The sequence below is a fragment of the Equus quagga genome, chromosome 13 (assembly GCF_021613505.1).
Source record: "Equus quagga isolate Etosha38 chromosome 13, UCLA_HA_Equagga_1.0, whole genome shotgun sequence".
Lineage (NCBI taxonomy): Eukaryota > Metazoa > Chordata > Mammalia > Perissodactyla > Equidae > Equus > Equus quagga.
Genome location: NC_060279.1, coordinates 104,010,178 through 104,021,977, shown reverse-complemented (window position 1 = coordinate 104,021,977; position 11,800 = coordinate 104,010,178). Strand labels below are relative to the sequence as shown.

General features: G+C 48.1%; 2 protein-coding genes across 2 annotated transcripts in view; both read left to right on the top strand.

Moving 5' to 3' along the window:
* The first annotated feature begins 738 nt into the window (after positions 1-738).
* RGS9BP (regulator of G protein signaling 9 binding protein) lies at positions 739-3,426 on the top strand. Its single transcript, XM_046680408.1, has one exon. The coding sequence runs from the start codon at positions 755-757 to the stop codon at positions 1,460-1,462; it is 708 nt and encodes a 235-aa protein (XP_046536364.1). The 5' UTR covers positions 739-754; the 3' UTR covers positions 1,463-3,426.
* A 7,747-nt stretch (positions 3,427-11,173) lies between these two features.
* Positions 11,174-11,800, top strand: part of NUDT19 (nudix hydrolase 19) — a 7,662-nt gene continuing 7,035 nt past the window's right edge. Inside the window, exon 1 of the mRNA XM_046682205.1 lies at positions 11,174-11,795. Within this exon, the coding sequence (XP_046538161.1) occupies positions 11,321-11,795 (475 nt within the window). The 5' untranslated portion in view covers positions 11,174-11,320. The remainder of the gene's footprint in view (positions 11,796-11,800) is intronic.

The following is an 11,800-nucleotide window of genomic DNA, read 5'->3' as shown; positions in this document are numbered from 1 at the left end:
AAGATGGAGGTGCCCATTTCTATGAGGCACACCACTCCTGTCGCTGGCAGGGTCTAGGAGTCAGGGTCCCTTTGTTCTACTCCTCAATTGTGTGGACGTCGCGTGACCTAGGCCCCCTTTTTTACCTGGGCCTCAGTTTCCCCATCCGTAATACAGAGGAGGGCTGGATCTGCCAAGCGCTAGTATTCCAGAACTTACAGAACTTACGTGGGGTGCGGAAGAGGGGGAGAAGGGGACCTACACGTGACCTCCCCTCGCGGGGCCCCGCCTATCCCTGGTCCAGGGGCTGGAAGCGCCCAGCAAGGCCGGGCGGGGGTGGGCGGATCCTAAGAAACGCGACCCAGCCGCCCTTGGCAGCGGCTAAGGCGGAGCGCGGCTCGGCGGCCGGCCAGCCCTGGCATTGGCACCAGAGGAGCATGGGGACCGCAAACCGGGCCTCGCACGGGACTACCGTGGAGGCGAGGGCCGTGCAGAGACTCGGCGTGTGACGTGGAGCGCCTCTGGGGAGGATGGACGAGGGGACGGGAGGCAGCTAACTGAGCTTCCTCTCTGCTCCCGGTCTGCGGAGGCGCACGTCGCGGGTCCCGAGCGGGCTCCGTCGACAGCAGCGGCAGCGCCGACCTAGTCTCGGGCCATGAGGAGCGCTCGGACCGCCCAGCCAGGGGCTGTCGTCGGGTCTGGCCGCGTCCTGCCGCGCTGAGGGCGTGAGGCCGAGAGGGGCGCAGGACGCCGGGCTGCGGCGGAGCGCACCGCCATGGCGAGGGAGGAGTGCAAGGCGCTGCTGGACGCGCTCAACAAGGCGACAGCATGCTACCACCACCTGGTGCTGACCGTCGGCAGTTCGGCGGATTCGCAGAACCTGCGGGAGGAGCTGCAGAAGACGCGCCAGAAGGCGCAGGAGCTGGCGGTGGCCGCCCGCGCCCAGCTGACGGCCGCGCTGCGCGACCGGGGCCTGGGCGCCGAGGAGCGCGCCGAGTTCGAGCGCCTTTGGGTGGCCTTCTCCGGCTGCCTGGACCTTCTGGAAGCCGACATGCGGCGGGCGCTGGCGCTGGGCACGGCGTTCCCGCTGCACGCGCCGCGGCGGCCGCTTGTGCACACGGGCGTGACGGGCGGTGCGGGGGGCATAGCGGCGCGCGCCCTGAGCGTCCGCAGCCTGCGGCACGAGGCGGAGCGCGACTTCGACGTGAACGACCTGCGCGAGCTGGAGCGGGAGGTCCTTCAGGTGGGCGAGATGATCCACGACATGGAGATGAAGGTCAACGTACCCCGCTGGACGGTGCAGGCGCGGCAGGCAGCGGGCGCCGAGCTCCTATCCAGCGCCGGCGCCTCTTCGGTGGGCGGCGTCTCCACAGAAGGGCGCAGGAGGCCCTGCGATCTGAGCAAGGCTCTGGCCGCCACGGTTTTCAGCGCTGTGCTGCTGGTGGCTGTGGCCCTAGCTGTGTGCGTGGCGAAGCTGAGCTGACCGAGACCCGACGGCTCACCAGAGCCACCACCTCCTCTCCAGGGGCACCCCTCCAGGAAAGACCGCAACCGGGATGGAAAGGGGATCTGGCATGTTTATGGGAAGCGGTTCTAAAACCCTGTGTGTGTACGTCTACACGCGTGTTTCAAGCACACATCTCCTTGGGGAGAACATGGTTTCCTCTTGCTGGCCGGAGAGGAGTTAATTTTTTGCGGGCCGCCGAGGCGTTACCGCTAATGTATGCAAGAGCTTTATCCCCTATTAATAGAAAACCGGCCACAGTGACCCCAGATTCCTCCGAGTTAATGGGTTACCGCATGTGCTGCTGGGGCGTTTCTTAGACAGGAAACAAATTGCAATAAGATGTAAGCAGTTTTTATTACCTTAATCCTTTGGGGCCTAAGTTTAGGAGAGTATGCAAATAGAAGTTCATCAAAGTGCTTTCCCTATGGCGCGTGATTGCGCTTTTTGGTGGATTTTATCCGTTAGTCACCAAAAGCGGCTAGAAGAGGTTTGGGGTCACGATCTCCCGCGCAGGGTCTGACTCTGCCTAGGAAACCAGAGAAGGGCTGGTGAACCTGCCCTCACGGGCTTGGATCCACTGCACACTCTTGCGCATTGAAATGGAGGGGTGCAAGCTTTGGAAAGAGATACATGCTGTTTAAACAGGCACTTTCTCCTTCGCTGGGGCTTATTTTTGTTCCAGAACTAGAGCAGTTTTTGATCCTCCGTTGGGGGAGGGCTGGGGAATCCTCTTTGGTGTCCTTAATCCTGTCTATCCCTTGGAATTTGCTTGCTGGCCAGTAGGAGAGCCGGCTTTGGAAGGGAGCTGCACAGCTCCCTGACCCCAACACCGCCTCCTGAGACGGTGAAGTGGCATCACTGGCCACAGAGGTTTTGAGCCAGTTAGCCCCGAGACTGGGTTAGAATGTAACAGCTTTAACTTGGAATTTAAGAAGCTTTTTAAAAACAATCATTTGAAAGAAAAAATCACGTAACCACATTGTGTACTCTCAAAGCTGGTTTTTTATGAAGGACATTTGGTCACGAATTCATACTTGCCAATAAGTCAAACATAGAAGTCTTTACTTATATACTTACATTACTAAATATACATCTGCATCTATTTTTAAAATCGATCTTCTGGAAGGCAGGAGGTCATGGCATAACCTACTGGAACCACAGGTGTAAATGACAGAAGTTAAGCGGCCGATGCTTCTTTTGGTCACTAAATAAGGAAATGGGTCCAGGCTGGAATTTACCAGAGAGGAGCCACCAGCTCCCACCTGTGGTCCAAAGAGATAATCATTGGGGAAGTAAGGCTGAGAAAACAAATGCATTTAACTCTAAAGAGAATCTGAAATAAAATCCAGAGACTTTGGTTTGGTTAAAAACTGACGAGGATTTTTTTCTTTCTTTTTTACCCCCGAAGTGAGAAAGGGGACCAGGAGGAGGGACCTGGCAGTTTTTCACAAGGGCAAGTTGGAGGGCCAAGGGGCAGAGACAAATAGCAGCAGGAGTGCTCAACCAGTCCTGAGGGCCCCACTCCCAGCCCAGCCCACTCCACTCCTCCTCAGCGCATAGACTCCAGTACCTGTAACAGTGGAAAGGTGGGATCTGTTTGTTTGTGTCTGTGATCATGGCTTTAAAGAGAGCCACAAGGTCAAAAATTTTACAACGATAACTAATAAAAAGAATTCCTTCTGCCTCATTCAGTCTGGGTGAATCTGAATAGGGGCCATGTCAAATTCTTTTGTACCTGCTGGCCCAGGGTAACTTCAGAGATGATATGGAAAGTTTTCTGACTCCTGTCTTCCTCCTCCCACACACAGCACAACATGGCATCTCTGTCTCCTTCCCCAAAGTCTCATCTCTCTCAGGTGAGAGGAAGCTGAGGCGTATGGTGACCCAGTGTTGGAAAATATCACTGAAAACCAAGCCCTAAATATATTCTGTTTCTAAGACCATGACTCTCTGTTCTTATCAAAGTGTTTTTGTTCATGGAAAAATAATTGTTCAGCAGAACTTATTAAAGAAACCACCCATGAGAAGTTGTGTAATCCGTAAAGCAATTGGGGCAAATTTCTTTGTTGTCACTTTTTCCACCCACTTGGCAAATCCTTGAGCATTTACTTATATGTGTAATCAGATGTGTACCTGATTCTGAGAGTCCTCTGCCAACTGAAATTAGTGATAAAATGTTGCAAAAAAAAGCTGGGGGCCGGCCCGATGGCGCCGCAGTTAAGTGCGCCTGTTCCACTTTGGCGGCCCAGGGTTCACCAGTTCGGATCCCGGGTGCTGACATGGCACCGCTTGGCAAGCTGTGCTGTGGTAGGCATTCCACATGTAAAGTACAGGAAGATGGGCACAGATGTTAGCTCAGGACCAGTCTTCCTCAGCAAAAAGAGGAGGATTGGCAGCCAATGCTAGCTCAGGGCTAATCTTCCTCAAAAAAAAAAAAAAGCTGAATTATAATACATATTTATCCCATGGACCTGTTAACCTAGACAACTCTTTCACCTTGAAGATTTTAAGCATTCGTAATATTTGGCATTATTTGGAGTTACAACATTGCCTAATAGAACTTTTGCTGTATAATGCAAGCAAATCACTTTCTGCTTGAGCATCAGGCTGCTCTCTCTCTCTCTACTCTCATTTCTATATATAATTCAAGAGATTGCTTTCTGACCAAAGCCTGATTCAATTTAGATGTTTGATATTAAAGTCATTAATTTTCTAAAATCATTTAGTATAATCTTATGCTATGATACAAGTGATAGAAAAAGACAAAAAGGCAAAGTGTTTAATATAGGGCATATCTGATGAGGTCAATGTTAAAGTCTGTGGTAGAGAACATCTGCTTGCTCAAATTAAAGACACAGTAAAGGGCTAGATGTTTAGTTCCAAAGTTAAATACTGTTATGAATCTCTTGTAAAATTAAATATCTGAAAAGAGAAGACATCCTGGGCTTCTCTTTTGGGAAAACAGTACTGCTTTATCTGATATGAAGAAGACAAGAACTTGGAATGTCATGGCACTTAGCATGGGAACTTTGACCCATTGCTATTAGTAAAACAACAACAACAAACACCTAATAATGTTTGGAGAAAAAAAAAATGATGCCTGGCAAACTCTTTTTTCTGTGCTGTAAGAACTTCTGCTATTCAATGCTGAAAGGGAAAGTACTTTTGGTAAATAAAATTAGAGCATAAACTTCCTGATTTACCTAAGGTTTACAGTAAGCTGCATGAGCTATGTGCAATGGTGAAGGACTGAACAGTAGCTTTGGTTAAAGAGAGTTGTGGGTCACACGAGGACTCTGACAATGCTGCATTTTCCTTTTCAACGTGCACACTGATACATTTTTAGCTACTTGGTTTCTTTTCAGAATGTAGTTCTCTGTTCTGTAAATGCTTGTTAAGAATTTGAGCCCCAAAGTGTGAGCCTGTATGTCAGCCTGAGAAATAAAGGGCTGTAGGACTCGCCTCTGCGTTCCTTTGGGGAGTGCCTCCTCCTTCAAGGCCAGACCAGCTGTGCTGGCTGGGGGCTCTACCTCTCTCTCCAAGTACCTCAGACAAGTCACTGACCTCCCAGTGCCTCGCCTCCCTCATTGGTGAAATGGGGGGGTTCCTGACTGATTAACTCACAGGTCCCGTCCACAGCTTAAAACATTTAACAATCCAATTAAACAAGAAAGGGTTATTTTGTGTGTTTGGATTTTTTGGGTTCTTGTTGGTTTTGGTACATACTGAAATGGAATCTTACACTTTGGTGGTTATTGTCTAAAATTAGTCTGTTGGTAAAATTCCATGTGAATTTTAAAAATCAAGATGAATTAAGCTTACTGTGAATTTAGTCCATATCAGAATTAGTGGATGGACTTAAAAGCAAATTTGTGTAAATGCTGCTTATTTATAGTATTTAAATTAGATTAGGAATTTAAATTCAGACTCTATGTCTGAGTCCAGGAAAGCCTAGCATTTATTAAACAGTTTGTTTTACCCAGGAATCGGGATACGTAAAGTGACTCTAGTGAATTACAGATTTGAAACCGTGTCGTTTGTCATGGAGGCTGGGAGAATCCTATTTTGGAAGTAACCTGGTGCCCTCAGAACTGCCTGCTATTGGGAAACTAGCCCAGCATGGGGTGCTTTGTAGGTGGAATCATTTCCAAGGTGGAATTAAAGGTTTCACGTCTACTGTTTGAATGACGCTTCTAACTAAAACTATTAATCAGGAAAAACTTAAAGACAACATGCAGCATTTATAACTTAGTCGGAAAAGGCACCTTCAAATGACTCAGCTATCAACTGTTGTGATTTTTTAAAAAATATCCTTAATCTTCTTCATGCACCTTTGAATTGAAGTGAATGTCCTGATCAACATATTTACCCTTCAGAGATTTCATTACATAAAGAGATGTTCAGAAATACCCTAGGATTATAAATCTCCAAGTGCTTTTCTACAATACGATTATACTCATCTTTTAATGCAGGGTGGAATCCGGGAAGCATAGTAGGTTTCCACATGAACGGTCTTTGGCTGTAAACACAGGTCAAAGTCATATTCAAATACTGTTTCTTTGGCTCTCAGAAACTGATCAAAGGTGCAGGAACTGACCACATGCCACAGCCCTGTGTCCATGAAGACAAGATGGATTCCTGGAAACGCATTCCTCTCTTTCATTTACTTATTTTCATCTCATTCCACGGAGGATTCTGGGTGTTTTCATTGCAGTACTATGACATCTTGGGCATCCTTGTTCTTTGGTGTTTAGCTTTAGAATTTTATAACCATAACAGTTATATGATAAATGTAAATAAGCCAAATGAGAGCTCCTGTTGGCAAAATGATTTTGGACAGTGCTTTTAATATGCTGTTGCCAGAAAACAAAGTTGAATGTCCCCTGCCTATATGTATGTATTAGGCATGTACAGAAGAGCTACAAGGAAATATAAAGAAATCAAAATACTTGTTAAGGTTGTGGGATTATGAATGGTGTTTTTTCAGTATTTTTATGTTATCATATTGTTTTTACAATAAAATTTTGAATGCTCTTATTGTCTAAAAAATGTTATTGTTATTAAAATATAAACTTTAACAGTTAGGGTCTCAATCATAATACGAAACAATTTCAGAACCTTTTCCCAAAAAAAGCAAAGCAAAACACTTTTGGAATCTTACTCCCAGGGAATCAGAAGCATTTTTTTCTTTTAATTGAAGTATAGTTGACATTACAAAATGATCACCCTAATAAGACTAGTAACCATTTGTCATCATACAAGGTTATTACAACATTGTTGACATATTCCCTATGCTGCACGTTATATCCCACGACTTATTTATTTTATGATCAGAAGTTTGTACATCTTATCCCCTTCATTCATTTTGCCCTTCCTCTGGCTACCACCAATTTGTTCTCTGTACGTATGAGTGTTTCAGAAGCATGTTTTGAAACCTCAGAACAGCACTGAGGTTAAGAGCACTGACTGTGGAATAAGGTGCACCTGAGTTCAGATCCGATCTCACCGAAGAAGTTCCTTAATCCCGCTGGCCTCAATTTCTTCATCTTTACAACAGGAGTAATAATAGGATATACTTCATAGGGATATTGAGATAAGACTTCAGCCTAGAAGCACAGCACTCAAGAAATGTTGGCAGCCACTCCTGTTATTATTTGCATACTACTTTAGAAGTCCTAAAAATGGGATGGTTGGGCAAAAAATATATATATGAAAACATTTAACTTTCCATAACAGGTAAACTCTTCTAGAAATAAGTTTGAAGGTTAAAACTAGATAAACTTGTTAAATGAGAGAAAGTATGTCGTAAAAAGGTTACAGAGGGAAATTCAGGTTGATCTGGAATTTGGAATCTGTACATTTCTAAAGTCAAATTTATTGAGGTATAATTGAAATACAGTAACATTCGCCCTTTTAGGCGTGCAGCTTTGCGTTTTGACAACTGTATACAATCAGGGAACCACCACTGCAATCAAGATACAGAATGTTTCCATCAGCCCCCATAAGTGCCCCCATTTCCTTTTGTAGTCAGTCTTTTCCTCCCACTCCAGGCTCTGACAACCACTGATCTGATTTCTGTCGGTATAGTTTTGCCTTTTCCAGAATGTCACACAAATGGAATCCATACATTTTTGAGAAAACAATGTTGTGAACCTTTTCAAAAAACATTCTGAGAAATAATTTTTCCGTGGTGATTCTCGGCGCACAGGATGGAACTGCCATTCATGGGTGAATTTTGTGTCACTGTGGTGACAAGCCCCAGTTTCCAGGCAGGCTGAGCAAACTCTCCTGTTACCGCTGAGGCTCCGAGCTGAAGTCATCTCTCCACAGCTAGCCCTGCAGATCACATTCTCTTCCTTTCTTTCTTTTTCCACAGAAAAACCTGATAAAAAATCAATAACAGAAATGAATTTGGGCTGGCTGAACTAGAGATTGAAATAAAAGCCTGCATGGAGCTATAGGTAAGAAGCAATATGACATGTTTGTAAAGTTTTTTTTCTTTTAGGATTATGCGTGTTCTAATAAACCAAATAAGAAAATTTCTCATTGTAAAGATAGCTGGGGAGACCAGTAGAAGCTAGGAATGAAGTCAAGTGTCCTACTTATGAAGTAAGCAACCGTTGTCATAAACAAAGCAACTCACTCTCTCGTGACCAAGTGGCACATGGTATAGCTAGCGCTTGCAGGGGATGGCTGTGTGCACTTAGTGTCAGGCCTGGGGTAGCTGGCACTGTGCCCCTGGCAGAACTGGGCTGAGCAGGGCAGGGCATTCTCAGCACATGATGATGGGCTTGGGGACAGATTCTGACACTTGCTGGCTGTGTGATCTTAAACAAATCACAATGAACTGTCTTTTCATATCTCTTGCCCATTTTCCTACACAATTGAAGATTTTTTCTTCTTCATTTTTTCTAAGTCTTAATTTTTTGTGACAGGCATTACTGATAATTTTTCCAGTTTGTTATATCTTAGACTTTCTTACTGTGTTTTTTTTGTCATAATAAAGTTATAAATATGGAGTACATCAAATTGATCAGTCTTTTCCCTATTGTTTCTAGATTTTGAGGCAAGACAACAGAGGAATTTACCTGTTTTCTTCTTATGAGTAGATGGTTTCATTTTTTATCCAGTGTGGTAGACAGCCTCCAAGATGACCCCAGTGATCCCCACCTCCAGGTATTTTCATATAGTCGCATCCTACATTGAGTAGAGCTGACCAGGGTAACAGCGGGAAACCGTGGAAATGATGGAGTGTGACTTCTGAGGTGAAGTCATCAAAGGCGCCATGCCTTTTTCCTTCCTCTCTTGGACCACTCTCTCGGGGCGGAAGTTAAGTGCCAAGTCTTGAAGACATTCAAGAGCCCTATGGAGAGGCCCCTGTGGTGAGGAGCTGAGGCTGCTGGCTGACGGCCATGTGAGTGAGACATTGTGGAAATGGATCCCCCGGTTCCCAGTCAAGCCTAGGCTGACATGCTGACCAGTCTCACAGGAGATACTGGGTCAGAACCATGCAGCTGAGATGCTCTCAAATTCCTGCTCCACAGAAACTGTGAGATAATAAATGTTTATCGTTTTAAGCCACCAAGTTTTACAGGAATTTGTTAACACCAGTAGATAAGTAATATCTCCATAAATTAATTTTTCCTGTGAGCAGAGCACATTAGATTTGAGTATGACATGTGTATCTCTTTGGCTGCTCAGGGTCTGTTGTTTGCCTCTGTTCTGGTTCTTAGCTACAGCTCAGATACCTGAAGTGTGATCTCTGGATACATTCATGAGCTGGTTTTATATGACCACAGAGCCTCCTGAGGAAGACCGACATGGCAGGATGCAGTTCTGCAGACTGTCCTGCATTGGCTAGGATCCACCGAAAGTGCATCATTTTGCTATGCCCTCCAGGACTCGGTCATCTTACTCAGGAATAACCAGCTTTTGGGAAAACCAGCTGATATAGAAATAAACATTTATCCCTACAAAACAACGGTTATTTTAGTGAATAGCGTGTCTTTTCTTAAGGTAGTTAACCCCTCCTGTGAATGGTTTCTCATCTGTAAAATGGCAATAGCTATTTCCACCTTATAGGGTTTTATGAGGATTATACTGCTAATACTTAGAAAGTTCCTAATGCCTCACACACAGTAAGTGCTTAGTAAATATTCTTACTCCTAGGATTGAAGGGCTGTTACTTCATTCTCCCAGGCTAGCACTTTAACTCCTTCCTCTCCCTTGCTCTGCATAGTCAACCAATTACCACATTACATCAAGTCAAGATTAAGTACTCTCTTAAGCATTCCCTTCTCCCCACCTTACTCCCTCTCCACAGCCACTCTCCTAGCTTAGGCCTTCATTGTTTCTTGCCTAGTGCATTCCATGGGCCTCTGGTCCAATCCAGTTGAGTCACCATGCTGCCGTCAGGGTGAACTTGGAAGATAGGAACTTGATGGTGTCACCACCTTCCACAGCTTCCAATGACTCGTAGAACTGGGATGACCTGGGAGTAGGAGATTGTTAAAATACAGGCTCCAGGGCGCCACCGCACACTCTACAAGATTCTGAAATGACCGTCTCAGAGCAGAGAGCTGTATGCAGTCAGGAAGCAGTTCAGGGAGAGGGTCCCCAACTGTGGATTCTGTAGACTCATGGTGGATGAAAGTTGGCAGACCCTCCCAGTAGGCCATGTGTCCTCCCTTGGCCTCCACGTGTGCCTTTCTCAACGTGTGGCCCCACTCTTTGTTTCTGGGATGCAGTCAGTACACAGGGATTTGCACCTTTAGAAAACGATGCTAACAAAAATCAACCTAAATACTGATGGTGCCATCTGTGGATTCTCTCCCCGGAATTAACCCACATCAAAATGATAGTTTGTACATGAAGCTCAGCAAGAGTATAATTTATATCTCATCCAAAAACATAACGAGCGTGTGATCTGTTATAATAGCAATTGTGAGAGAAGCTGTTGGCAACTGACAAAGAGTTATAAAAGAGAAGACAGACTTAAACAGCATCTTTCTATGAGAGAGTAATGTTTCTCTTGGAGGTGGGAGTATTACAGCCACTAAAAAGGTAGAGCCGAGAGAAACTCCCACCTCTAGGCCTGAATAAAAATCTCCCATGAAAGGGGAAATCATCAAATGACCCAAGATGCTTAAGGTGGTCCCAAGTGCCCTGCCAGTAAAAGGAGTCCAGAACACAAGACTGATTACCCTGGGAAGCAGGGATTCCAGGAGGATCTTTCACACTCAGGCTGTGTAGCAGGAAATTTTTATTTGGCACGTGGTTCATCCATCAGTCTCCTATTGGTGGGGCTCAGGTGAGGCTGCAAAGCTCAGACACCTGCCCTTTGGACCTGCCGGCCCGCCAACTGCCAAAGGAGACACACCCTCGCGTGGACCCGTGGTTTAAGGGAGAGAGTCCCGGTGCTCAGGTCTTGGTGGGGTAGGTGTCACGACACCCGGGTTTGTATTGCACTTTTACCGCGACAGATCATGCGCGCCCCTAAGCATTCCTGCTCTTGATCCGAGTGTCCTGAGTGGGGCTGAGGCAGCCTTCTTTCCAGGCGACTGTGAATGACAGTCCCTGGCCAGCGGCTGGGACAGCCCTTGTCCCGCGAGAGTGAGCTTGCTCGCGCCGGCGCCACGCCCCTCCGCCGGTGCAGGAGAAGCAGTCCCGCGTCACCGAGCGCCCAGTGCCCGCCTGGTCCGGAGTTCCTCGCGCGACACACCGGCCTCCAGCCTCTAGTCCGGGAAGGCCGCTGCGGGCGGGCGGGCGGGTCGGTGACCGGGGGCTCCCGCCGCGCCAGAACCCGGAGCCCGGAAGCCGCGCGCCGCCGCCGCCATGAGCGGCCCCCTGCGGCCGAGCCCGAGCAGCTGGCGCCGGGCGGCCTCCGTCGTGCTGGCGGCGGGCTGGACGCACCCGGGGCCCGCCGCCTGGTCGCCCGCCGAGGGCTTCCGGCTGCTGCTGCTGCAGCGCTCCCCGAGGCAAGGCTTCATGCCCGGGGCGCACGTCTTCCCGGGCGGCGTGCTGGACGCGGCGGACCGCTCGGCCGACTGGCTGCGCCTCTTCGAGCCGCACCACGCGCCGCCGCGCTTCGGCCTGGGCCCGGCGCCGCCGCCGCCCTCCGCCTTCCCGGGGCTGCCCGCCGCCGGCGCCGCGGACGGGGACGCGAGCGGCGCGGCGCTGCCCGATGACGTGGCCTTCCGCATCTGCGCCATCCGCGAGGCCTTCGAGGAGGCCGGCGTGCTGCTGCTGCGGCCCAGGGGCTCGCGGCCGTCGGCGCCCGAGCCGGGCCGCGCCCTCGCGCCGCCGCCGGGCCTG

What these genes read in the sequence shown, in the direction of transcription:
- RGS9BP (XM_046680408.1), top strand. Translation starts at nt 755, where the DNA reads ATGGCGAGGGAGGAGTGCAAGGCGCTGCTGGACGCGCTCAACAAGGCG.